This window comes from Colletotrichum karsti (assembly GCF_011947395.1).
Source record: "Colletotrichum karsti strain CkLH20 chromosome Unknown Scaffold12, whole genome shotgun sequence".
Taxonomy (NCBI): Eukaryota; Fungi; Ascomycota; class Sordariomycetes; order Glomerellales; family Glomerellaceae; genus Colletotrichum; species Colletotrichum karsti.
The window spans coordinates 981480-1006213 of NW_024065912.1; the positions used below are offsets into that span (position 1 = coordinate 981480).

Genomic DNA, 24734 nt, shown 5'->3' on the forward strand with positions numbered 1-24734 from the left:
GTTGAGTCCCCGGGTCTTGGTCCTGCGGTACAGACTCTTCCATAGGCTGGATTGCTTAGACGAGTCTTGGACTTTTCTTGGACGTTTCTTGGAAATTCCAGAGAACGCCGCGTCTATACCCGCCAAGCGTGTTCCCGCCAAGCCAGCCATCCGTTCTCGAGATCAAATGGACTCGAACGGCTTGGCAAACAATTGCAGTTAAGATGAGGGGAACACGGACTTGTAGGTACTCGGTGGTGTGCTGGGTTCATCATCCCAGATTGGTGCTAGGAATTACACAACCCAAGTACTTACTCTATTTTATCTAGTACAGAAGATGGAGAGAGCACGGAGCAGCCTGAAGACAGCTCCTCCGGTTGCACTTACCGTACCGCAGTAAGATACGTCAGTACTCACAAAAGTAAAAAGGAAAGATCTAGAGCGCTTGAGCTGGCGTACCGCAGTAGAGTCGCAGACCAACGTGGCTGTGTGTTAAAATAGTCCACCGGCAACCCTCCCCCTTGGGCCGTTGAGTCTTGGCCTCTGAACCTGCTCATCTCTCGGCACCCTCTTTAGCCCTGTAGGCTCCAATCAGACGGGTCAGATGCCGCTGGCTGCATAGCCCTTCTGGGCCCTAAACTTTATCTTGACCAGCATCAACCACGCAGGCTTCAGTCTATCTGCAGCTCGTCTTCTTCTTCCGCCTTCACCTTCACACGTACGCTCTCCCTTGCCTTATACTGGGCCGGCCCTATTGACTACTAACGTACGTACGCGGTAAGGCGTTTTGCTACCGGTGTAGAGACTCCAGGGCCTTGTACCTGGTTCTTGGCGTCGGCTTCATCGCATCATGACGCTGCATTTTCATCCGCCAACATCTGTCCCTCCTCCTTGGCCATGAAACCAGACTAGTCTTGCCCGTTACTTTTCCACCAAGGGCGCCGTTCGCATACCCGTGGTATCGAGTTCGGACGGTTTTCAGTCAGGAACGTTGGACCGGCTTTATCCCAGACAGGCGGCTATTCTTGACGGACTTTGAATGAGATTGATGACTGTGGCTAAAAATGCCACGAGTCAGCCGCGTGCCAGCCGCTGCGTCGGCGCCGACTTGCTGGGTCACCAGCCGCTGAATGGGCGAATTGTTTTTCTTGTTCGTCCATGGATATCGGCCGATCAAGAGTCTTGGCCTTTTGCTGACATCTATCACCGCGGGAAGTGGTGTTCACACGGGACGATGTCAATGTTAACGCGCCTCCACCGGCATAGCGACGCTCTCCCGCCAAGCGCTCGCCAATTTGACTTTTTTGATGACAACCTGCTTCGGGCATTCTTTCAGGTCCCTTCCATAGGCGCTTCTTTCAGGGGCCTTGCTGTGTTGACCATGGGGATTCCAGTCTCCCCTTCATTCTCGTCATGTGTTTCCTGGCCGCTGACTCTCACCCCTGCCGTTCGTCCCCTGCTTCAGTCCGCGATTGATTTGCCAAGCACGTGGCTACGGAGAGGTTTGCACCTCCGTACTCAAGCTGCGGACTAGCAGAGTGCTTGTAGCGAGCCCAGAGGGGGGCTTGGTGTTTTGCTGTTCTGGCCAGGCAAACCTGCCAAGACGTTGCTCCCAACCCACGTATCTCCCATCATGACTCCACGAAATTAATATCGCATCTCCAAGTCGTGCCTTCCCGGACCCCACGATCGACCGTCACGCTGCAGTGTTGGTGTATATCTACCTTCAGATCTGCCACTCTTTCGATCTGATGTTTCGTAGTGTTACTCTCAACTCAACTCACAGAGCACAGTCATTCTTTTCTACTCGCAACATACGATCATTCTCTTGATTTCACAATGAAGGCCGCCGCTGTTCTTTCTCTCATCCCCGCCGTTTCGGCTTTCTGCCACCATGGCACCAGCCTCTTCAAGAGAGCCGAGGGCACTTACGGCTTCGACGCCATGAACGGTCCCCTGAACTGGCACTCTCTGACCCCCAACAACTCTGCTTGCGCTCTCGGCAAGAACCAGTCTCCCATCAACGTCCTCGACTCGAACACGAAGCAGGTTCAGGGTTCCACCATTACTTTCGCTCCCGCCGATTACCCTCAGGGTACGGAGTTGGAGAACCTCAACGGCGTTCTTGAGGTTCGCGCCAACGGAACCATGAGCAACGGCGGCAAGGACTACACCCTCCGCCAGTTCCACTTCCACACCCCGAGCGAGCACCGCATCAACGGCGAGCACTACCCTCTCGAGGTCCACTTTGTCTGGGAGTCTGAGGCTGGTAACGGTTAGTTTGGATCACGCATGGTATTGTTTCTCGGCCATGTAACTGACACGAAACGTAGGCTCTTCCTCCCTTGCCGTCGTTGGCTTCCTGATCGAGGTCGCCGAGACCACCGACCCCATCCTGGCCGCCATCTTCAAGAACGTCGACCAGGTCAAGACTGTTGGAGCTCACGCCGCTACTGGCCCCTTGGACTTCAGCGCCCTCTCCAGCCACCTGTCCAAGAGCACTATCTACCAGTATGTTATTCCCTTACGCACCGCGCTACCACTCAAATCACATACTGACTTTGTCCAAGGTACTCTGGATCCCTCACCACCCCTCCTTGCACCGAGTCTATCGCCTGGAACGTCGTTGGCACCCCCATCAACATTGATATTGCCACCTACAAGAAGGCCAAAGGCATCATGAAGTTCAACTCCCGTTACACCCAGAACAACCCTGGCGAGATGAACCTGCTGGAGAACGCCATGGTCAGCCTGCAGAAGATTGTCGGCGAGCAAGGTACGAACTAGATTTACTAGGTATTCTTTGTAATTAAGTAGGGTGTGGAGTTTTGTATAAAGTTTGAGGTTTCTCAATCCCAGTTTTCTCAACCAGAACAGTCTGATGCCGTGATGCTTCTGCGGATTATCGGCAGTCGGTAGATAAACAAGCATTGCCAAGTTAGACAGAATCGTTGCTAAACATGGATTAGGCGCCGATCCCGCTCCTGAGCGTCCGTGCAAGAAGGGCAAGAAGCACGACCGCCACGATCGCCAAGACTAAACTGTTCACCGACCGGATACCCAACAGCAAGCTTCACAAATGTAACACTGCACCTATGGAGTTCGAAGTCAGGCAGGCGGGGCGGACTGGTATGGTATTGCTACCTCTGGGCACCGTCTACGGGCCTTGCGCCATGTGCTGGGCACAAACTAATCAGAAGCTTCTTTTGCTCCAGCCCTATGTACATAGTTCCTTCATGTAATTCTTCCCTTGACAGAAAATCGACTCTTATAAGCTTCTGAACTACTTCAGCTTGGCCTCAATGGAGTCTAAGCAGCCCGAGAACATCGTATCGAGGATCCCTGCCAGCGTCGGCTTGAAGCTCGGCTCCGTCCAGTCCGATGCCCCGGACCAGCTGAATTGCGTTTTGGTCTCGTCAATAGCGGTGAGACGAAGCGTACCACGGGGATTGGTTGTGTTCGGGACACCGTCGAGAATGAGGTAACTGATGGTGTGCGTTTCGGGGTCCGCAATCTCGAGCCGTTCGTGGACTACGGTGCCGTTGTCGAACGTGAGGGTGCGGACGGAGCCGATTCCGAATCCTTCAAGGCTAGATTTGATGACTCCAGGAAACCAAAGTCTTTCGGAGCCAAAAGCAGCAATGAGCGCCCAAATATCGGAAATTGGAGCGTTGATGGTTCGGACCACCTCGTGAGTCTTTTCGTTGTCCATAATGGCGGCAATCGCGGAAAGAACTGTAAGTGTTTTGCTGAGAAAGTATTTATCCAAAGATGTCAATGTGTTGCTGAATGCATGTATCAAAGAGCAACATGAAGGGAAAGCATATCGTCTTTTAAGTATGGATTCCTGGAACATCGAAGTCATTACCAAGCTCTGAGGTCCGCCGGTGGGATGCCGAGCGCCCAGCCACGCTTCGACCCCCGCGGGTCGCGTTGTCGGCCACGGAGATTTATCAGATGGTCCAAAACACCGACCAGTCACAAACATCGTGGAGCAAAGTTCCCAGCAAGCGTTGGTCGGATCTTAACACGAAAGCAACATACGATAACAAAAACAGACATGGGCCAAGCCATGGCTGGTCCTCCAAATAGAATAAACCAATCAGTTAAATAATCTATATATCTTTCTACTCACAAAAACATCCAGCTCGAATTACTATCCCGACAAAACGTTAAGAAGATTTGCCATAATTGGCATACTGACCAGACAGACAAATTCGTACACCCTCCTTGCTAGCCTCATCAATGTCCTCTTTCGGCAACCCGAGCAAATCATTCGCCAGTCCATACTTGTGCTCAACGTCACCATCGTTCGAAGGAAAGAAAAGACGACTGTACATAAGTCTTGAAAACCCAGTTCGATCCCCCTTCTTGAGCGCATCGTGACCGGCCTTCCACCGCTCCTGGGCGTTTTCATGGGTGATGGTCCAGTCACTTTCCACTGTGCCTGTAACACGCTTGACACTCTCGAACATGTCCCTCTGCGAAACCAAAAAGCTCGAAATGTAGAAAACATCGTTGGCCCACTTGTGAATCGTGGGAGACTTGTCGTTCTCGTCCTCGGGCAGCCACTTGAGAGTGAGAAACGACGCAAGGCCGCGTCCGCACTGCGGCCAGGTTGAAGTGTTGATCTTGACATTGCCGTCATCGAAAAGAATAAGCGACTTCTTCTTCATGTCGAAACCATACGTGTCAGAGGACAGGCCCAGGCTGTACTCGTACCAAAAGCCCGGAGACATGACGATCCAGCTGCTCACACCGAGCTGCTCGATTTCCTTGATCGCACCTTGGAAGGCGCGACCGAGGAGGCTGTCCCTCTGATAAACTTCGTTTTTCGGATCGGGACACCACGCGTTGGGCATCACGTAGGGGACGCCGGCCTTGGCCGCGGCTCTGACAAGCCTAAGTTGGGTTTCTGGAGGAGCCAAGGTGTTCAAGGTGATTATGAGATATTGTTGTCCCTTGAGGGCTTCGACGATTGAAATCTCATCGTCATAGTTGACCTTGGCCGCTACGACGCCTTCCGGTAGCTTCGACTTGCTGTCGTGGCGCGTGATAGCCGTCACAGTATGTTTTCCGCCTTTCAGAAGTTCTTCAGTCACGAACTTGCCCATTGTGCCAGTGGCCTAAGAAATATTAGTTTCCAATTTATTGATGAAACCATTCAATGTTTTCTTTCTGTACTTACACCGACTATTGCGACCTTCTCAATGCGGTTGACGAAGCCTGCAGGCTGATCCTTCGCGTAGTTGGGGTTTGTAGGAGCCATTGCGAAAAGGTGAGTTTGAGTGAGGCTGTTAGGTAATATTTGAATGCCGGATGATGCACCAGAAAACACCAACTGAGGAAAAAAAGGAGTTGATGCTTGTTGGCACAAGAAGTTCATCAGAAGGTGACAACGAAGCCGACTTTTATTCCTTCTCTGTATGACAGCGTCTCCATAACTCTGTCGCCAAGATGAGGAAGTTAAATCTCCGAGTTGGGGATAATGCCAAAGTCCGACGGCACTGCAAACTGATGCGGAGAGCCGCTGTGTTGGGAATGGTCAATTCCATCTTGATGTTCAGTTAGCTCATACATGGCTAGTGTGCGAGTTGTGTCAGTTTAGATGACTGAGCCTCCGAGCAAATCACATTGGAAGCACAAGTACAGCGACTTAGCAGATCGGAATTAAGCTACGTACATTGGACTGCGAATCCCGGAAAAAAAAAAGGCAGGACAACGGTCCATTATTTTGCGAATCAGTGCCTTGCGATTGCAGCTGGGGATTTGGATGACGGCAGTGTTGATCAACTGACCCTCACATCGACGGTAAGACTGGGGCGTCGGAGAGCGAAACTTCCTAAACGGGAAAGTTTTCCTCCGAGACGGGTCCGCCTCTCGGATTCAGTGGCGGAGATAATTTAGATATCACCTGTGCTACGCCATCACTTTAGCCACGTGCTTGCTTCCGCGGTGGTCGGATACGCATTGGCGCGTCCAGACTTTCGATGAGAGGAGGGGAAGTTTGTGTCATGATTTCATTCATCCTTTGAAGCGACACGAAATTCCATCAACATTCCCTTGCTGAATCTTGGGCAGGAGACGAAAGATCATCTAAATGTACAGCAGAGAGCGCTGTTAGACACCCATACGAACCGGCGTCTGCACCTTATCGATGAAATGTTTATTTTGACAGGTGTACTAAGCCTTGTGCTGTCGGGGACGAGAAGAGATATCTACAACAAAGAATAATATACAAGAACAGTAGAATGCGATATCAACATCAGACGGAACTGCGTGATCACTGGGTGAGATTGTCCTTGTCAATGGTGATGGAATCAACGGTCCAGGTGATTCCGTTGTCTTTGGTTTGCCATTCGGTGTGAGTGGCGTTGGTGTAAGTTACCAAATCACCCAGATTTTGAACGGCCTGGTTGAAGACGAGGGTGATGTTGTTGTAGGCATAGGCATCGAGAGTGCCACAGCCATCGCCGTAGCACTCGTTACCCGAGTAAAAGACGGCAGGTCTCATGCCCTTAGCTGTGGCAATGGTTAGTCGCCAGCTTATGCAAGTAAATTCATTCTTGGAACAACTCACAATCTGACTCAGAAGATAGAAGCTTGCCCTTGTTGTAGACCTTCTGGTCGATCTGGTCGGTGGCAGAGTTGAGAGAGACTTGACGCAAGTTTGTCAAAAACCGTTAACTTCATGATCAAGACAGGCATGACTTACTCTCAAAGTCGAGGGTCGCGTTCTCCTCGACCTCCACGTACGGCTGTCCAATCTGCCCATCAGGGGTGTAAGTGCTGGTCGCGACACACCACTGAGTGTTGGGAGCGCTGCAGCCCCAGGCAGTGTTGTCAGGGCCCCAGTTGAGCAAGGGCTGAACGAAGTTCATCTTCAGGACATCCCCATTGCTCGGGTTGTTCTGAACGCCAATCCACAGGGAAAGCCAACGCTCATTCTCATTGGTTTTAACCCAGTCTTTCGGAGGCGCAGGGACCTCCATAGAGTAGGTGGCCTTGGTGATGTATTGGCCACCGGTCGTGGGACCAAGGTAGAACATGTTGCCATATTCGTAGTTGGGGTTGATGTCAGCCTTGACCCCCAGGGCTAGGACGATGGTAACGGCGAGATCCAAATTCCGCATTTTGCCGAGTTTTGCGTCGATTTAAAAACGAGCGACGAGAGATCCTGTCTCCGTAGTTGGCGTTAATAATGTTTCAATGAGCGTGTGAAGAGTTCGAAGACCAGATGTAGATCGCCAAGGAATCGTGATAGTTTATATACACGTTTCTCAACTCGTTTAATTGACACTTGCCCCTGGCCCAGACACTTGCGCTTGAAGGCCAGTGAACCCCGTCGTGGGTCGATCTAGCCCGCGAAGAAATTAACCATGCCCACTCGGGTAGCACGGCATCCAACCGAACTGCTAGATGTACGAGAAATATGAAGACTTGCGCCAATCGTTGGTTCGCAAAAAGGGGGCAGAATGAGATGAACGCGTTGCTCCAGGAGTTGAGCTGGTCGGGTAACAGCAATAATCAATCACCTCAGCCAACTACATCAGTTCATTCTCGCCTAAGCCAAAGTATTTATCGGTTTCGGTTTTTGGCCAATAACAATTGTCCATCCACGCGAGGGCACACGAGACCAGCTGCACAATTCTCAACAACTACCGTAGCGTTAGTGCGAAGACCTTCGCAAGTTTAAGTTGGAACTCTGTTGCGCACTATCCAACTCTTAGACTCACAACCTCAAACTCGATCACTGCGTCTTCCAAGGCATAATGACTATCTCTCCCGGTTCTCTTTTCTCAGTCGCCGTATCCCATGCTTGTTCCCAATCCTTGAGCGCAAAACTTCGAACTGGCCCCATTCCAGCCCGTTCTCCAAGAGGAAGCACGCCAGTTTCGACCATCTTGATGAGTCTCCGGGTTTGCTCAGGAGTGCACATCCATGTTCCTTTGATCGTCAACCCTCGACCCATAATGTCCATGTACCCAAAGTCAGCCCCGGAATAGACAGCGCCCTCCAAATTCACACGCGCCCCGTGCCTCAGAACGCTCATACAGCTCTTGAAATGACTCGAGTTTGCCGCTGCGGCCGGCGACATGTCCCAGAAAGCATCAGCCAATCCACGGCACGCTTTCTTGAGTGACAAGATGTCTTGCTCAATGACGTTGGCGAGACAAACAGGTGATACGCGGGGACTGATCCTGGCAAGCTTCTGAAGGACTTCGCAGTTGCGCCCAGTCGCGACAACGTGCGCGCCCATCGCAAGTGCGAGGTGGACAGCTGCGCTTCCGTAGCGTCCAGTTGCTGGTGCGATGATGACGGTGTCGCCAGCCTTGATGTCGATGTCCGCAAGCCCACCGAACGGTACAAGCATACTGAAGAGGTGGGTGAGATCCTCTATAGAGTATCCGAGTCCTCCTTGTGAGATGTCGCCAAGAATTCTTTCTTCATTGAAGACATGGCAATTTTCCAATGGCACTCTGGCGAATTCCGCGTAGGTGGAGTCCCTGAACTCTCCGTGAGAGAGCTTACGGCCACCTTCATCGAAGCCTTCCATCATGCCGGAGATGTATATGCCGCCGCGATCTCGGGCCTGAATGTATGGGTCGAAAAACACGAGCTGTCCAGTTTTCAACTTGGTAGCATCAGGCCCGATCTCGGATATCCTCCCGATCGCGGCGAAACCGGGGACGAATGGAAAAGGTAGAGGGTGCCCGCTGTCAGGATTCTGATAGACATGCGGAGAGTTGGCCCTGACTGAAACGGCCAGAACGCGAATCACCACGCTGCCGGGACCTGAAGAGGGAGCTGGGCGGGTTTCGAGGTTGGCGGCTTGACCTGCAGCAGCAAGGTGGACTACTCTGCTTTTTAACGTCGTCGATGCCATGTCGTAAGGCGAGAATTATAGTATCTTGAAACTCGATGATGACTACCTAATAGAAGTGTAGTTCCTAATGGATACTATGATGTTCTTAAATATTATTTTTGCTATATCCATGCGTACGGTTCGAGGCGAGAACCTTTGACCGAGCGGAATGGTGATGGGGCCGTCAGGTTCCGAATACGAATATTGACGTAGCCAAGTCAGTCTTTCTACTGAGACATTCGAGATAATCCAACCAGCTTGTCACGATTCAGTATCCTTAAATCTTGCCAAGAGCGCGGGACACCCACTTTGAAACAATACATGACTGTGGCCTACTACAGCCGGCGGAGTCGAATATGGACTGCGGACTTTTGATTAATAATGAATCAAAACTCCGCAAGTTAAAGGCCGTGGGAATCACGTCTTTGAGCTGTGAGGGTAGGATAACTTTTTGCATGTTCTGCTCTAATGACGATGGTTGACATGCTTTTGCAGAGCAGTGAAGATCATATGGCCGGGAGATGTATATGCGTTCTATGTTGCTAGGGAAATTAGTGTTCTTGATATGGTACTATTTTGGCGGTCGCAATGCGTATGAAAAGTCAGACAAGGCAAATAGGTGCCCAGTAATAGTTCAAGTTCGGCTGCTCAATATTGTTTCATCTAGTATTCATCAATTGGAGATACGTAGCAACAATCACTTGCTCATTCTTATATTTAGAAACAATCCCGTAGAAAAGGTTTGAAGGATTCAACTTTTGGGTCAAGGAATTATTCACGAAGATAGAAACTTGTGCGTCTAACGGCCTGACCTGCCATAATCGCTAGAGACGACGATGCATGTGTAAGTACCATTTAATTCAGAATGTGACCATGGCGAATAGTTCTGTCTCAGTCAAGCAACATCAATAATACAAGTTGGCCGTCGCGGACTCGCGGCTGAGTGACAGAGTGTGGCTTACGGCGGAGTTTCCAAATATAGCTAGCCCCCGACACGATCTGCCCATAAACGAAGAGATGCGGAGTTCAGGGATGATAAGAAAACTTGCAGTTTGCATCACATGAACCCCGACTTGTCTCTCCATATCAACTTCAGGGAACCGTAATCAAGTAAAACGATGAATAGAACAGCAGATGCAGTCAACTCAGTCTCTTCATTTTTAGCCGACGAAGCAATTCACGGGGCGAAGGGTGTCAACCAGTTCTTCAAGTCCTTGCCAAGCTCTGACGTCAATAGTAGTCAATCAGAGCTGCCGATTGACGCCATTGTCTTCTGTGCATCTTCGGTTCTCTCGCTGGCAGACACTGTCTTCCATGCGTTCAAAAGGGAAAGTGACGAGACTGGGCAGGGGCAGATTGTTGTTGATCTGTAAGTTGCGGTCGTTCGATTTGTTACAGAATCAGCAGTCTTGAATGCCATCGACTAATCCATAACCACAGCAATGGAAGAAACACAGTGCTGGTCCTCTGTGGCGGCATCGGCCACTCTACCCCCTTCTTGTATGAGGCTGTGGCAAAACATCCGATCTATAACGAGATCGCCGACCAAGTTCAAGGAAAACCCGAGGCTCGTGTCCTGCAGATGATTGCAGAGAGATGGTTTGGAATGCGCGTGTTCGACGCAGGCTCAAATGGTGCAACAGTGCTCCCAGGTGACCGCAATAAGTTGCTCGTCGTCGTCGAAGACCAGTCTACCAATTGCGGAGCTAATGCATCCGAGTCCCGAAAAGTCCTGCAGGCTTGTGGCGTCTCGTCACCAAGATCTGTCGTTGTTGTGCAGGATCCGACGATGTCAAGGAGAACGGTCGCGACATTCGAGAAAACATACTCAGGTAGTGAGGGCAAAAAGCCCCGAGTTGTTAGCTGGCCAACGTTTACGCCCAAGGTCCACGTTCAATCGGAACATGTTGAGTCGGCACACGGTGATCCACTGGCCCAACTCAGATATCTGAATCGAGATGGTCAAAGCATGGGAATAGATGGACTATGGAGTATGAGGCGTTTCGTCGATCTTCTCTTGGGTGAAATACCTCGTTTGAGGGACGATGCGAATGGATACGGGCCCAATGGCAAAGGTTTTCTCGTCCATGTGGATATTCCAGAAGAGGTCGAGGAAGCTTGGAAGTTCCTGGACAAGAGCTTAGGTGCTAGCGGCAGAGATCGATAGTTGCTATATTTCCATACTATCTACTTAGAAATGAAAAGTACTCCATCCAACTAATAGCGGCAGAGGCCCATAGCTGCGTTGCTCTATCGGTCTAGAACATGTCTAACTGCTTGATTTGAGCTTTTGCCGTAGGCTCATATGGCGGCCACTAAAGCCACGGCATAAGGGTACTCTGACCAGTACTGGATCTCAACATTTATATCACATGCTTCACAAGTCTCAAAATGTATACACGGCGCACGTTTACTAGGATGAATACAGGATGCAGCTCGTACGAGTCGCAGGAACAACAGCTACCGGACACATGCTTTCTTGTTCACCATCTTCCCCATAGCAGCTCGCGATCCCTGTCATTATACATGTACAGCGCGGCCAGCCAATGGATGCTGGACATATTTTGCAGACACGCTGTTAATAACGTGCCCCAGGATACGTGATTAGAAAAATGCGAGGGCATTGGGTGGACTTGCGACCGCCCCCGGTACCTGTTCACGAAGTAGTTAGACCAAGTGAATGCAGCAAAAAGCTAAGAAAAACTTACGTGCATAGGCGAGCTCGACAAAAAGAAGGTGTACCGCCCAAGGGAGGAACAGAGATGGGCGACATCTTCCAAGTAGAATAGTTCCCCAATGGGCATGCCCCATCCAGCCAACAGCCATTCATGGAGATGCCATTCTATGTCTTTGCACGGCCAAACTTCTAGCGATCTTGTATCCCCGCAGATCGCAGCTACCCTTTTGTTCCATAGGAACTTCAGTAAATCTCGAGATGGCTTGATGCCGATGTTGTCAGGCTTCGTTGTTCGATAGAGCTTGTCGAGTCTCTCTCGCTTCTCCTGGCTCATCGACTCGTACTGGGCAAGATACCCGAAACGAATGACAAAAATGTCTCCTGGTCGAACAATGTCTTGATGAAGGCCTTGATCTTGCATCGCCTCAATAATCTCGTCAAATGTCACCTCGTACGAGCTGAAAGCATCAATATCAAGGCCTCGCTTCTGAGCCCAACCATACCAGTCGACGAAGATAGCTCGACCAGCAATGCCTTTCCTTGCGGCATCTTGTGTCCAGTTAGAGCTTTAGTCAAAATAAGGCGTTGAGACCTCCAACACTTACGTTGTATCCCGTTGGGGATTGTGGACTTAGCAAAGTCTTCCGCAGTGCGCCCCATGTAATACAACTGTACTGGGTCAGAAACTTCGTGCTCAGTAATTGTGCTATGACGGCTGATAACATTGCAGACCAACTTACAGCTTCTTCTTGATAAGCATAATGTCGAAATCCATCCCATTGCGAGCTACATTGCGAGTTGAAGCTCCACTAAGGTTGGCGGCGTTAGCCTTATGACTGCCAAAACCTCCTCTCCTCCGGGAATTTCCGCATACTTCGTCATCATGCGCGTGTTTAACAGGCGCTTTGTTTATGGTATGTAACTCAAGAAAGTTTCTCGCAAACTTTGGATAAGAAGCACCAGTCATGGACCAACTACTCACAAAACCATACTCAGCAAAATTCAATGTCCAAGAGAGAAAACACAAACTGACTTGAGAGAAATTCTCTGCCCCGTGATAATGTTCTCTTTGGCGGCGTTTGCGACAACATCATCGGTAAGGAGGTTGAGAGTGCCAAGCTGATCATCCGGCCCCCAGAGTCCCCACGCATTGCCATGGGGCCCTTTCTTGTCCAGGGGTAGGTCCTCGAAGTCCGGGTAAGTGCCCGGTGCCATTATAGAACTTGGGGGTAGAACCAAAAGTTTTCCGAAGTCAGAATGTCGTACGGTGTTGAAGTTGATAACCTTGTATCGGCAGGTCTTGTTAAAAGCCAATGAAAAAGATGTAGAGAACGACAGCTTGCTGCCGGAACCGCAGAAAAGCAAACGACATCAGCCTCAAGAAGCCACCTAGGCATGCAATTCGTGTGACAAACTGGTCAGCAGGAAGCTTTGCCGCAATTAGTCGAACGCCGCCCCATTGGATGCTCTATTTTTGAGATGGCTAGTCATGAGTCTGGAATATTGCCGAAGAATATGGTTGGTCCCGGAATCGCTCCGGTTACGCTGGTTACGGAGAGTCTCCGGACCACCACCGAACCCCATTCCGTCCTTGGTGTGCTGGCATAGGCCGGCGGTTTCAATTCTCCACAAAGGCAACAGATGAACGACCCCAAGTTACACGATGAGATTGCGGAGAGGAAGCGGAGACTGAGCTAGCAAACGTCCGGAGACATTGCGGGGACCCCAGAAAATCTACATTCAATGGCTAGCTGCAACGGAACCTGTCCGATAGTCCCTAGTATAGAACACAGAAAGTGAGGCATGCCGCAGCTTTTTCATGAGCCACCTTTCATGTGTTGCTGTAATTTGCTTTACGGGTTTGCCAATCCCCACCAATCGCCAAGAACGCGTCTTCATCTTGCCTCGCAGTAATCATGGCCCATGATAGCCTACCAACTCACACGCAGTCTGGACTTCCGAAGCCTGATGCCAAGCACCTGGAGCTGGAGAGGGCCTCAGACCCCTACGCCGGGCTCAGTTTCGACGATGCACAGCTTATGAGAAGCTATGAGGGGAAGGCGGGCCAGAAAGTCGTCAGAAAGGTAATCAGGAATAGGAGATTTCACTCTCTGTCTCTTGCTTAGCTACTTTGTGGCTGGACGAAATGTGCTTATGATGTTGTAATACAGATTGATTATCGTCTCATCCCTATTTTGGGCTTTCTGTATCTTCTGTCCCACATCGATCGAGGGAACATCGGCAACGCAAAGATCGAGGGCATGGACGTCGACCTGAAGTTGACGGGCAACCAATACAACATTGCGAGCACCATTTTCTTCGTTCCTTACATCATTTTCGGTATGATCAAATGCTTTGCTTTGCTTGACGTTCGAGATAAGAGTCTGGCTTAACTTTGCTCAACTAGAGATTCCTTCCAACATTGTCCTTAAGAAGATCCGTCCGAGCCTATGGTTATCGTTTCTCGTACTCTCATGGGGGACCGTAATGACTTTGATGGGAGTCGTCAAAGACTTTCAGGGCATGGTGGTCTGCAGAGTATTCTTAGGGCTATGCGAGGTAAGCTTTCTTCCAAAACATTGACTCCCTGAGCTAATCTCCTTGTTTGATGTCGTAGGCCGGCTTCTTTCCCGGAGCTGTATACATCGTCACCACCTTTTATCCGCGGCACGAACTGCAACAACGGCTAGCAATATTTTATACTGCCAGTGCTTTCTCAGGTGCACTGAGTGGGTTGCTTGCTTTCGGAATAGCTCGAATGGACGGACTTCGTGGCATTGAAGGCTGGAGATGGATATTCCTTCTTGAGGGAACGATAACTATTGCCGCAGGACTCGTCATGCCGTTTTTGATCCTCGATGCTCCAGAGAAAGCTAGCTGGCTCAGCGAAGATGAGAAAAGATTCGTCGATCTGCGGCTTCGTCTTTCAGGCGTTCGCTCCCAGACCCAAGAGGGGGATAGGTTATCTTGGCGCTTGCTCCTCGAAACCATGCTTGACTGGAAGATTGGGCTTGGGATCTTACTTGCTTGGGCAAACTCAGTCCCCAATGCCGCTTTCAAGTTCACTATGCCGCAAATCATCAAACAGCTCGGATTCCCAACCGAAAAGGCACAACTTCTAACCATCCCCCCTTACGTCTGCGGTGGTTTGTCGGCGTGGATCACCGGCAGGTTCTCTGATCGCTTCTCGTGGCGGATGCCATTCATAGCTGGGCCGATGATCGTACTTGCTGTTGCTCTTGGAGTGTTGTTTGGATTCTCATCAGATGTTGCAAACAACGTACCAAGTATGTACGTTGGCGTTGTATTGGCCCAAATCGGTATCTATCCTTTGTTGCCAGGCATCACGGCATGGATTGGCAATAATCTAGCCCCTTCATGGAAACGTTCAATCGGTATTGCATGGCTTCTTGCAGCTGGTAATTTTGGAAGTATGTAAATATTCCATTCGAAGGCTGTTACAGAAGTATGGCTAACTTACCCTTTAGGTCTAATCGGAACCAATGTCTTTCTAGATAAAGAAGGCCCTCGGTATCCCACTGGATATGGAACTTCTCTCGGCATCATTTGCCTAGGTCTCATTTCAGCCTTCGTTCTGGAGTTTCTGTTGTGGTCTTTGAATAAGAAGAAGGCGATGCTTTCTGAACATGATGTCCGCCAACAATATTCTCAAGAGCAGTTGGATAGCATGGGAGAAAAGAGCCCGCTATACCAATACACCCTGTAACGAGCCTCATAAGATAAGAAGTAGACAATCACTGCATCATATACATTGTTAATCAAAAAGTCAAATGCAATTGATGTCGAACTCACATGGTCGTTATCCATTGTTATGATCTGAGGTCCCAGCAACGAAGTCTACAACAAGAGCCAACCATGTAATAGATTAGTCAACCACGTCGTAAATTGTGTTGGAACCCATCGAAATAGACTATGCCGGCGTTGCATCTCAAGCTCTGGCGAGAAACTAAGAAAGGAGCGTTTCGAGTCCTGAGGTTCCCAGGTTACATAAGTTGTGACAGCGTTGTATGATACCGCATATTAATTGGTGTTGGGTACTACAGTCCCCAGGAAGAGGGATTGAAAGTCTCCCATTATTTAGTATCGGTCTGCTGCTAGTCACGACACAAAAGAACATGGAGAATCGTGCGCATTGCTGGTGATTCATGCCATACTTATTGTCATTTGGAACATTCCCAACTCATGTGGTAGTTGGTGTGATTTCCACAGTCCATTCATATGGCATGAAGGAAATGCACCTGGGAGACAAATGGTCGACCATTCATTCCCGCAATACCCAGTATGGCCTTTTCATGTTGCGAACCTCCAACCTTTAGGCTGACCAGCAAGCCTTTCTTGCTCTTCCAGCTCCGAATTCTTCCTGTGACAGTACCATTTGGCAGCGAGAACAAAGATCACAGTCAATCCACATCCAGCAATGATAGCCCCACCTCCAGTCTGATAATAGGGTTCTTGGTTGCGAAGGAAAAAGTATGGGGTGAACCAGTGGGACACGGAGGATACACAGTTTGCAATTGCAATCAGTGCAGCTCGCTTGGTACGGGGACGTGGCACAACTGTGGTTTCCCACGAAATTTGAAGCTATTTGACACAGTGGTCAGATATGAAAGCAATCGAGAAATGCGATGATTGGTAGTTCGGACTTACGTTTAGACCGACAAATGGGCCAGTGACCAGCAAAATCATGGAGAAGTAACGAGCGCCAACGTTGAGGGTCGTGATCATAACGATGCAACCAACAAGCGTTAAGAGAATCGGCACAATGATGTGATATCCGTGCTCCAACATCCGACCCGACGACCAAGATACTGCCAACGTCACCAAAAACGCAATAATTGGCGGTGGGGCTTGGATAAGATATGTGGTGGTGTCCCCAAAGCCCAGCGTGGCGAGAATCTGCTGAGATTGTCAGTCAATGAGAAAATAGCCTCATCAGGATGAGTCACGTACGGATGGGAAAAAGTCCTTGTAGGACTGTGCAATGATGAGAAAGAAGTGAATGGCGGAGAAAAAGTAAGTGAACGGATCTTTCAATGCCATCCATACACCACCCCAATAGTCACCCTCATCGTCCTCAGAACGGCCTCCGGCTGACACAGTTTGCCTGTATTGTGCCATTTGCGATTCTTCAGCCGTGAGGAAATATGTTCCCGTTGACTCTGGGAAGTTTGGAATGAACCAAAAGCTGGCAAGAGCAACCATGATACTGACAATGCCTATTTTGCGTTAGCAGTTTGAAGGCCAGCGTCTAACCGAGTGGACGGGTGATCATACCTTCGAGTAAGAGAAACCATTGCCAAGCCGACATCCCGGCAATATTGTTCATGTTTTTGAGAATTCCAGCCGCAAGAAGTCCAGAAATTGCTTGAGAGATGGTATTGCCGGCGTGCCAAATGCCCATACGAAGAGGAGACTCATGTTTCGTGTACCACGACGAGGTCAGAAGTGACACCGCCGGCACAAAAGGGCCTTCACAGACCCCGACCATGAAACGACAGAGAAGGAATCCCCATCCAGCGGTGACGGCAGGCATGCAGATTGTTACAAAGGACCAACCAAGCATACAGATGGGGAGCAGTACTCTGGGCTTGCCTTTGGCAATTATGACGTTCGCAGGAACTTGCGAGATGATGTATCCGACATAAAATAGTGAGATTCCAGCAGACCACATCGTGTCAGACATGTGTAAATCTTCTTGCATTCCAGCAAGGCGGGCGTTGGAAACGTTGATACGGTCGAGATAACTACACAAAAGTGAAAACAGAATCAGGCGCCGATCTCTGGGGATTAATTACGAGACAAGCTGCAGACCTAAGAAATGTCACTTACTTCATCATCAGCATGGCACAGACCATGGGTAAGAACTTCCAGTCCAACTTCTTTCGAACCGATTTGTCCAGAGCACGAAGCTCTTCCGGGGACTTATCTTTGATCAGGTCATAGGGGTCAAGAAGAGGATCGCGAACTGGTGCGTTTTCCAGTTCTATTCCAACTTTGGCGTCGATAGAGCCGCGCTTTGAGTCAAGTGAAGTACCCATCTCGGGGTCGATTATGGTGAAAACAACAAGAGGGCAAAGAGATTGAAGTTGAGGTAGTTTGCTTTACCAGACCAAACTTGAAACGGCGACGTTTGCGTATTTATGGTTTTCCCTTTCCTTCAAGCTTACGCTCTCAGTGGCCAGGCTGAACCTGAGCCAGCCAGCCCGTGAACCACACCGCTGGAGAGATCCCCAATCCCCGCATAACAATTCCATCCCCCGCGATTCTAAGAACCGCCGATGGGTTGTGGGTTAGCTGGGGTTCTCTATTCAGCAATCCGGGGCACGTCCGATGACGAAGGAGTCTTCGGGCTTGGCCCGCGTTGGCAATCGACACGGTGGATGGGTTAGCGTCGCATTCACCATGGGATACCACTCAATACCAAGACACAAGCGGAAAAGTGAGTTTCCTAGTCAGTTCTGGCCTGATGTCTGGCGGCGTGCATCCAGCGAACTGACACCATTTTGGCCATTCATTGGTCTGTATCGGTCCAAACGTCGTGAAACTTATGGGTCCTGTCAACCCCAGGTGTTACTTCGAGAATGGCACACGCATTCAGCGAGACTGGGGCGATGCTTAACAGATAATGGTGCTTCTCTGGAAGTGTGATCGTCAGGCAAATGATCAGTTCAAGGCGCCCGAGTGACTTCTTCCATTCGCACCATTTGACACCGGACTCGGCGTACCCAGAGGAACGCTTCACTCAAGATCTCTAATGGTTTGTATTCCCACGGATCCGCTTGGTGGTATGTAGTTTAACGCACTGAGACTACGATTACAGATGAGCCACATGATCTTACATGATGATGACTCAGATCAAAATCATACTCTGTGTTGCCCATGATGTCTCATCACAGATGCTGTGTCAGATTCGCGAATATGGGAACGTATTTCGAATCAGTCGCTGAATACGACGGGGAATGATTGGTGAGAAATCCTCCCAGAGTTTCCCCTTTGGTAAAACCATTTAGCAACATAAATACTCCAATGAGAAGAGAAGGGCAACGGGCTTACACGATGCTCTGAATTTTCCCCATCCATAATTCGCGTTGATAGAGCTAGCAAGACGCGTTGGAAAGCGAACAGAGCGGGAAATCTCGAAGCAACAATGGTAACTAGAGTTGAAGCTTTGTTGATAATTTCGGATGCCCTGGCGAGCTGCCCTTCTCTTGGAGTCGTGCGATTGCACCGCCAAGTGAGACAAAGGAAAATGACTGCAGCTTGGAAAATGTCATACGCATCGACAAAGCTGCCAACGAAATTGCCGTGTATAAACCGATTGTAGCATCGACTGATGAACTGATCGCAGGCAGTGATGGTTTCAGTCTCCACATCGTGAATAGTCCCTAATAATAGACTAAAGCTGTCCTCGTTTCCTAGTGTAGGATACACCAGCTGGGACAAAGCTCGACAAGACAGCTGTTGCAGTAAGTCCGTGACCGTTTGCGCCGTCGATTGTGAACGGTCCATGTTCGGGGGCAAATCTCGCCAATGGCTCAAGTTACCATAGTCGAGGAGAATACTGCTTCTGTCACTGTTTCGAATGCTGGACACGAGTTGTGCGTGGAGGATAAGATAACGGCTCATTGAAAGTCTCTTGGAAGGGTCCTGAGTTGACAGCGGCGTTTCAACTTCCTCCGTCGGTATCTAATCCCGCATGATTAATAAAAGTTTCGTCCATGTTCAAAACGCACCAGACATAGCGTTGCTTACCCGTACAGATATATCGTCATCTTGGATACTAAGCGGGCGATCCATTACTAGACTCAACGTACTACCTGATGTCATTAAAGACGCCTGGAACCCCTGTCAACCTGCGTACGTACCGATCGAGTGAATACACACTCCAAAACAACCACTTCTTTCTATTTGACTCGGTGATTGTCAAATCGGCCTGGGCATCAGGCTCCCTATGAAGACCAAGAGAGATGCAGGTCTTGACTGTCAAACCTAGCAAATGCCAAGCTGAGCCACCCGCGGAGTTGAATAACGAGTAGAGAAGCAGCATGATCATGCAATGTATGTGTTCAAGCGCTGCCTCAGAACGCAAAATAGAGGGAAGTTCCCGAATGCTGATTGCATGAAAGCTGGTGCTAAGCATAGACAAGTGGGTTGACTCGGGAGACATCAAAATGCCAATCGCTATTGCCATGTGGACGTTAAAGATTTGCAAAGGGCCAAAGCTCTCATCGCTGCGATTGTGGCTGTTGGTGGCTGACATGGCGTCGTACTGCTCCATGAAAGTCCCCTCGTCGAGATACGGCAAAAGAACGCCCCATTCAAGAAACCTACGGATGTGTGAAGCCGTTGTGTCGCGGTTAATTGATGCAAAGTGGCCTTCCATCGAAGGCGTTCGAAGCGCTGGCAACGCTGCAGAAGGATCCCTGCCGTCAATAGCTAATGCCCCTGAAATGATCTCGCCCAAGGAGAACTTCCTGGGCAAGTCATCCGCGTGATCGCGAGGTTCTGCCATGGCGTTGCGGGATAGAAAACCAATGGCGCCCATGGACGCTAACACAGAAGAATCTTCGTTGCCTCTGTGGGTATTTCGCCCGGAGACGTGACTGGACGCTGCCGAACGAGCATCTTGTGCTTCAATCTGAGCTTGGCCAATGGGCGAATTATCGTCAATGGATTCATCTGCATAGCTTTCCGTTCGACGTCTTTTCCTCGATGAAGCTTGTTGCTCAAGGCTAGCAACCCGTCTTTTCAGCGACTCAACGTAACTGTGGTGCATTAGTACGAGGTAGTTCATCAAATCATACAGATTAGTTCCTTAGGGAGAATTCATACCCAAACACAGAAGTGTGTGACAGCTCAGACAACGTATTGAAGTCTTGGTTCCGAGGGATGCACTCAACACCCAGTGCGTGGCAGGGGGAACATGTCGGCAACCGTCGATCGCACTACTTGCAGTCAGCCAGTATCGCCTCGCCATTTGTAGAAGGAGATATCGCTTACCTTTTGCTTTCTCTTCCAGCATCTTTCGCAGGCCTGAGGTCTGGCTCTTGATATGCCTGGAGAGGCTTCGGGGGCCGCGCCAGACTTGGACGACTCAGGCACTGAGGAAAGCAAGCTCATGCTGAAGCCTCCCGCCGACAACCGAGCGGCCTTGATCTATGTTAAACAAGACATGTAGAAGTGATAAAAGGGTTGGAAGAGGATGGTTCACGGACTCAGCATGAGCGATGTTGACTGCCAAGAGATAGAAGTATTGCCGAACTACCAGAATCCTTCACACCATGTGAGCCGACCGATGTCGCCCCCTCTCACGTGACGTGCCGTTCGGGGCAATTAGTCATTACAGCCAGTTCCCCAGACACAGTTTGTGGGGTAACTAACAGCGAACATTGTGAAAGCTGATTGGTTTACTTGGAACATCACACGTTGAGGTAACCAGAACGTTATTCAAGATCCCGACAAATAGGCAAGATATCGTATCACTATGTACACCAAACGAAAACACTAGGGAAGAAGTCTACATCTTTAATTTAAGGCGTTGCACGTAACTTGTGCCATCTCTCCCCGATATCTTGTATCCGGAGATGGTCGGCTTCAGCAATGGTTGTCTACGAAGTACCATTTGTCTTGGCACCTGTCGCTCTCGCGCTCAAGCTGGCCATCTCAGATGCTCTCTTCGTCGCACCCGCAATGAGTAAAGGACCATCAGTGGCTGCCATAACCCAGCGCGCGCCCATCTTGCAGAACTTCTCCACCAAATCCATGCGCGAATGAAGGCCTCCAACTCCAACCCACTTGCCGTGCTTGTTGCAGGCCGCAATGGTTCGCTCGTAGGCTTCGGTCAGCCTGGGGTTGTCGTACTCCCCTGGAATGCCCATCTCAGCCGTCAGGTCGTTGGTTCCAATGAGAAGAGAGTCAACGCCTTCCACTGCCGCAATCTCATCTACCAGCTCCAGTGCCTCGAGCGTTTCAATCATTGGTATAACGAGGGTAGCATCGTTTGTTACAGGGTTGGAGACCTTGGCTGGAATGCTCCGGAACTGGTAGTGAGGCAGCCCGTTGGTAGATGAGCGGGTGCCGATGGGCTGGAACTTGGCGGCAGCTACCACATCGCGTGCGTCCTGCACGCTGCGAATATGCGGTACAATGACGCCAAGCGCGCCACCATCCAGGATTCTCGACACGAAGAAAGGATCCTTGCTGGGTGCGCGGACGATGGGCGAAATTCCAGCATAAAGAGCGGCTATGCAGAGTTGGGAGGTTGTCTCGAGATCGAATGACGAATGCTCCATATCGACGAGAATTCCGTCAAAGCCAGCTGTCTTGGCCATCATGGGAAGCTCAACTGACTTGACCAGCTTGACGCTGAGCGTGGATGCCACTTCATTGCGAAGCAGCTTCTCCTTAAGAGAGTGGGGAATAGAGACGGCCATGGTGAGAATAAAGGATTTGTGTAGTAAATATGATATGTGTTTATGCTGAAGTAATTTCTTGACGTATTTGGTGACATGATTGTTGTTGTTATAATAGCAGTCCGTGACTGAGTGCGGAGCTCTAGCCATCGGACTGCTGCCGAGGCGATGTCGACGTTTTCGGCGCCCCCGATCTGGAATCTTCGGTCGTCCGACAAAAGATTTACGACCAAGTTCATTCAGTGCCTGCTAGAAGTATTCTCGGGGGGGTTCCGCCTTCTTGGTCGCAGCGGTACATCTGTGCGCATAGACCGGAGGTGGTCCGGACGGTGTCCGGACGCCCCGGAACACGTCCGATGCCATCTTCCTCTACCGAAAAGAGCGGGCAATATGTTACACATGAAGATCTCCCAACTGTCATAAGCGAACGTCAAAACTCTTACCCAAGATAAGAACAGTATTATTGCGCGACAGCCCACCCATTGTTAGGCCTCTCTTAGTTATCCTCATCCTCTTCTAAATTTGTTTGTACCTGTCGAACGCCCAATTTCTCAACATGGCACCTGGCGTTGTTTCGGACCACGCTGACACCAGCCCTCCTGAAAGCAAGCCGACTGTCTATGTATTGGACACGTTCCAGCCGGAAGTCATTACCTTCTGCCAAGAGAACTTCAACGCCATTTTGCCAGGTCAGCCGGAGCATGGTCAATGGAAGCAGAAGGCAAAGTTTCTCCTGATGCGCTCATCGCGCCTGACTGCCGAGGATGTTGCATCCTGCTCCAATCTTCTGGCGATTGGGAAGCAAGGTGTTGGCATCGACAAGATCGATGCAGACGCTTGTTCTGCTCGTGGCATCAAGATCTTCAACACTCCCGGAGTTAACGCGCGGGCTGTCGCCGAGCTTGTTCTTACGCTGACAACAGCGGTTGCCCGGCAGGTCGGAAGTATCATCCAGAAGCAAAGTGCAGGCATTGTTGTGCCCAAGGAAAAATGTTCAGGCCTCATTCTGCACCGCAAGACAATCGGCATCCTGGGTATGGGCAATATTGGGAAATGTGTGGCACAGATCTTTCGGGGGGCGTTCGAGGCAGATATAATTGCCTATGATCCTTACCTCCCCCCTGAGGCCTGGGCAGAGATTCCCCACCAACGCGCTCAGTCCCTCGAAGAGGTTCTTTCGGCTTCAGACATGGTTACGGTTCACATGCCCCTGACTCCAACCACCAAGGGCCTACTCAGCTATCAACAATTCAAGATCATGAAGAAGACAGCTATCGTCATAAACACTGCACGAGGCGGCATCGTCAACGAGTCTGATCTGGAGCGCGCTCTGTCCGAAGGGCTCATCTGGGGTGCAGGTCTTGATTGTCATGAACAGGAGCCTCCAAGTCAGGAGAAGTACGGAGCTTTGTGGAATGCCGGTGCCCTTAGCACGCCGCATATTGGCGCGGCAACACGGGAAACACAGGTTCAGACAGGAATGGCAGCAGCCACGCGTTTGCTAGAATACGCCAAGTCTAGAGCCGGATAGGTAGTCCTGAACAACACTGGTTCGCAATGGCAATCTTTCTCTTGGAAAGTTACCAACCTTCATCAAATCGAATGACTTCCATATATATATGTCTCATTGAACGAAATTCTGATTAATGTGCAGTGAAAGACTCCCGTGCAACATGCACAAATAAATGCACAAATAGTCTAATCATCATGGAACCGTAACCCAAGTTGCACAAGGTCACAGAGCTGGGCATGGATGGCAAATGTCCACGAGAGTGTTTATAAAAGTCGCAGTGTTTTCTCTTATATCTGAAATACTAATAACTGTATTCTGATTGCAATAAGATTCTTCAATCAACTTAGAGTAAGAAACTAGAAGAGAGACGAGAATTAGGCTTGAAGCGTTGGTGTTGGAATTTCCCAACCTGTGTTTGTGGGCTGGCCCGTGACCTTCGAAGTCATTACTCGCGAGATCACGACGAGCGGCTTAAAAGGTATCGAAGCTATCCAAGACTCCATGCCGCCTGCTTGGATCTCCATACACATATTCCCCAAGTACTGTTTCCATGCTCCATAGTGCCTCGTCATTCAGAAATGCCCAGTCAAGAAGATCACTCTCCGGAGAGAAGTTGTCAGGGACGCCCAAAGCCGTGTAACCACTTCCACCGCTGAATAAGGATGTCGCACCACCTGATGAAATCCCCTCGAGAGGAAATGAAAAGGGGAACTGTCCCGATGGGTTTCCCAATGAGTCGTGTTTGTCGTCTGGATTGTAAGTGGAGCTCCGTAATCCGATCGCGTCTTGAGATTGCATGGCGAGACCGGAAGGGCTGGTATTATTTCGTGAAGAGTGCTGCAAAGAACCAGATGCCAAACTGGACGTCAAACCACTCGCTGATGGGACACGAGCTGTCGGATCGGAGCGCAATGCTTCAAGTATTCGGTTCAGCTTTCGGGCGGTGTTGCGGCGAAGGGCTTCAAACACGATGATATAGTGTCTGGCACTCGAGAGTTGTTCCACCATATCTCTCAACGTCTCTTCGCATTGCAGCAGGCCAGAGGATGCATGCTGAACGTCTTCCTGGTCAAGGCTTGTTGCGGTTGATACGCAAAACATAACCGATAAGCCAGCTGTGAACATCATGTGGAAGTAGCTTCGAGTGTGCGTGATGAGCGGGCGATGTTGGCACAATGTTGAGTACACCTGAATCGTTCGCAGTGCTATCCTTAGACACACGACAGAGACATGTCTCGGCGTTCTGCCATCTCGTTTGGGTATGAG

General features: G+C 50.1%; 9 protein-coding genes across 9 annotated transcripts; 3 read left to right on the top strand and 6 right to left on the bottom strand.

Annotated features, from left to right (window-relative positions):
- Positions 1-1818: 1818 nt before the first annotated feature.
- Positions 1819-3019, top strand: CkaCkLH20_04666 (carbonic anhydrase; the record flags this gene model as incomplete). Its single annotated transcript, XM_038887385.1, has 4 exons — positions 1819-2254; positions 2313-2490; positions 2550-2755; positions 2949-3019. 4 exons carry the CDS (start codon positions 1819-1821, stop codon positions 3017-3019), a joined length of 891 nt encoding a protein of 296 aa, XP_038747551.1.
- A 243-nt stretch (positions 3020-3262) lies between these two features.
- CkaCkLH20_04667 (bet v i allergen) lies at positions 3263-3691 on the bottom strand (the record flags this gene model as incomplete). Its single annotated transcript, XM_038887386.1, has 1 exon — positions 3263-3691. One exon carries the CDS (start codon positions 3689-3691, stop codon positions 3263-3265), a length of 429 nt encoding a protein of 142 aa, XP_038747552.1.
- Positions 3692-4151: 460 nt separating this feature from the next.
- CkaCkLH20_04668 (isoflavone reductase family protein) lies at positions 4152-5248 on the bottom strand (the record flags this gene model as incomplete). The annotated part of the gene is made up of 2 exons (XM_038887387.1): positions 4152-5105; positions 5168-5248. 2 exons carry the CDS (start codon positions 5246-5248, stop codon positions 4152-4154), a joined length of 1035 nt encoding a protein of 344 aa, XP_038747553.1.
- Positions 5249-6262: 1014 nt separating this feature from the next.
- Positions 6263-7112, bottom strand: CkaCkLH20_04669 (uncharacterized protein; the record flags this gene model as incomplete). The annotated part of the gene is made up of 3 exons (XM_038887388.1): positions 6263-6501; positions 6560-6637; positions 6695-7112. The coding sequence occupies 3 exons, from the start codon at positions 7110-7112 to the stop codon at positions 6263-6265; spliced, it is 735 nt and encodes a 244-aa protein (XP_038747554.1).
- A 617-nt stretch (positions 7113-7729) lies between these two features.
- Positions 7730-12737, bottom strand: CkaCkLH20_04670 (isopropanol dehydrogenase; the record flags this gene model as incomplete). Its single annotated transcript, XM_038887389.1, has 5 exons — positions 7730-8840; positions 11765-12071; positions 12128-12191; positions 12263-12331; positions 12552-12737. 5 exons carry the CDS (start codon positions 12735-12737, stop codon positions 7730-7732), a joined length of 1737 nt encoding a protein of 578 aa, XP_038747555.1.
- Positions 12738-13438: 701 nt separating this feature from the next.
- Positions 13439-13915, top strand: CkaCkLH20_04671 (MFS transporter; the record flags this gene model as incomplete). Its single annotated transcript, XM_038887390.1, has 2 exons — positions 13439-13606; positions 13694-13915. 2 exons carry the CDS (start codon positions 13439-13441, stop codon positions 13913-13915), a joined length of 390 nt encoding a protein of 129 aa, XP_038747556.1.
- Positions 13916-16063: 2148 nt separating this feature from the next.
- CkaCkLH20_04672 (major facilitator superfamily transporter) lies at positions 16064-17581 on the bottom strand (the record flags this gene model as incomplete). The annotated part of the gene is made up of 5 exons (XM_038887391.1): positions 16064-16099; positions 16191-16439; positions 16494-16759; positions 16818-17287; positions 17373-17581. 5 exons carry the CDS (start codon positions 17579-17581, stop codon positions 16064-16066), a joined length of 1230 nt encoding a protein of 409 aa, XP_038747557.1.
- A 3570-nt stretch (positions 17582-21151) lies between these two features.
- CkaCkLH20_04673 (HpcH/HpaI aldolase) lies at positions 21152-21976 on the bottom strand (the record flags this gene model as incomplete). Its single annotated transcript, XM_038887392.1, has 1 exon — positions 21152-21976. The coding sequence occupies one exon, from the start codon at positions 21974-21976 to the stop codon at positions 21152-21154; it is 825 nt and encodes a 274-aa protein (XP_038747558.1).
- Positions 21977-22511: 535 nt separating this feature from the next.
- Positions 22512-23486, top strand: CkaCkLH20_04674 (uncharacterized protein; the record flags this gene model as incomplete). Its single annotated transcript, XM_038887393.1, has 1 exon — positions 22512-23486. One exon carries the CDS (start codon positions 22512-22514, stop codon positions 23484-23486), a length of 975 nt encoding a protein of 324 aa, XP_038747559.1.
- Between the last annotated feature and the right edge of the window lie 1248 nt (positions 23487-24734).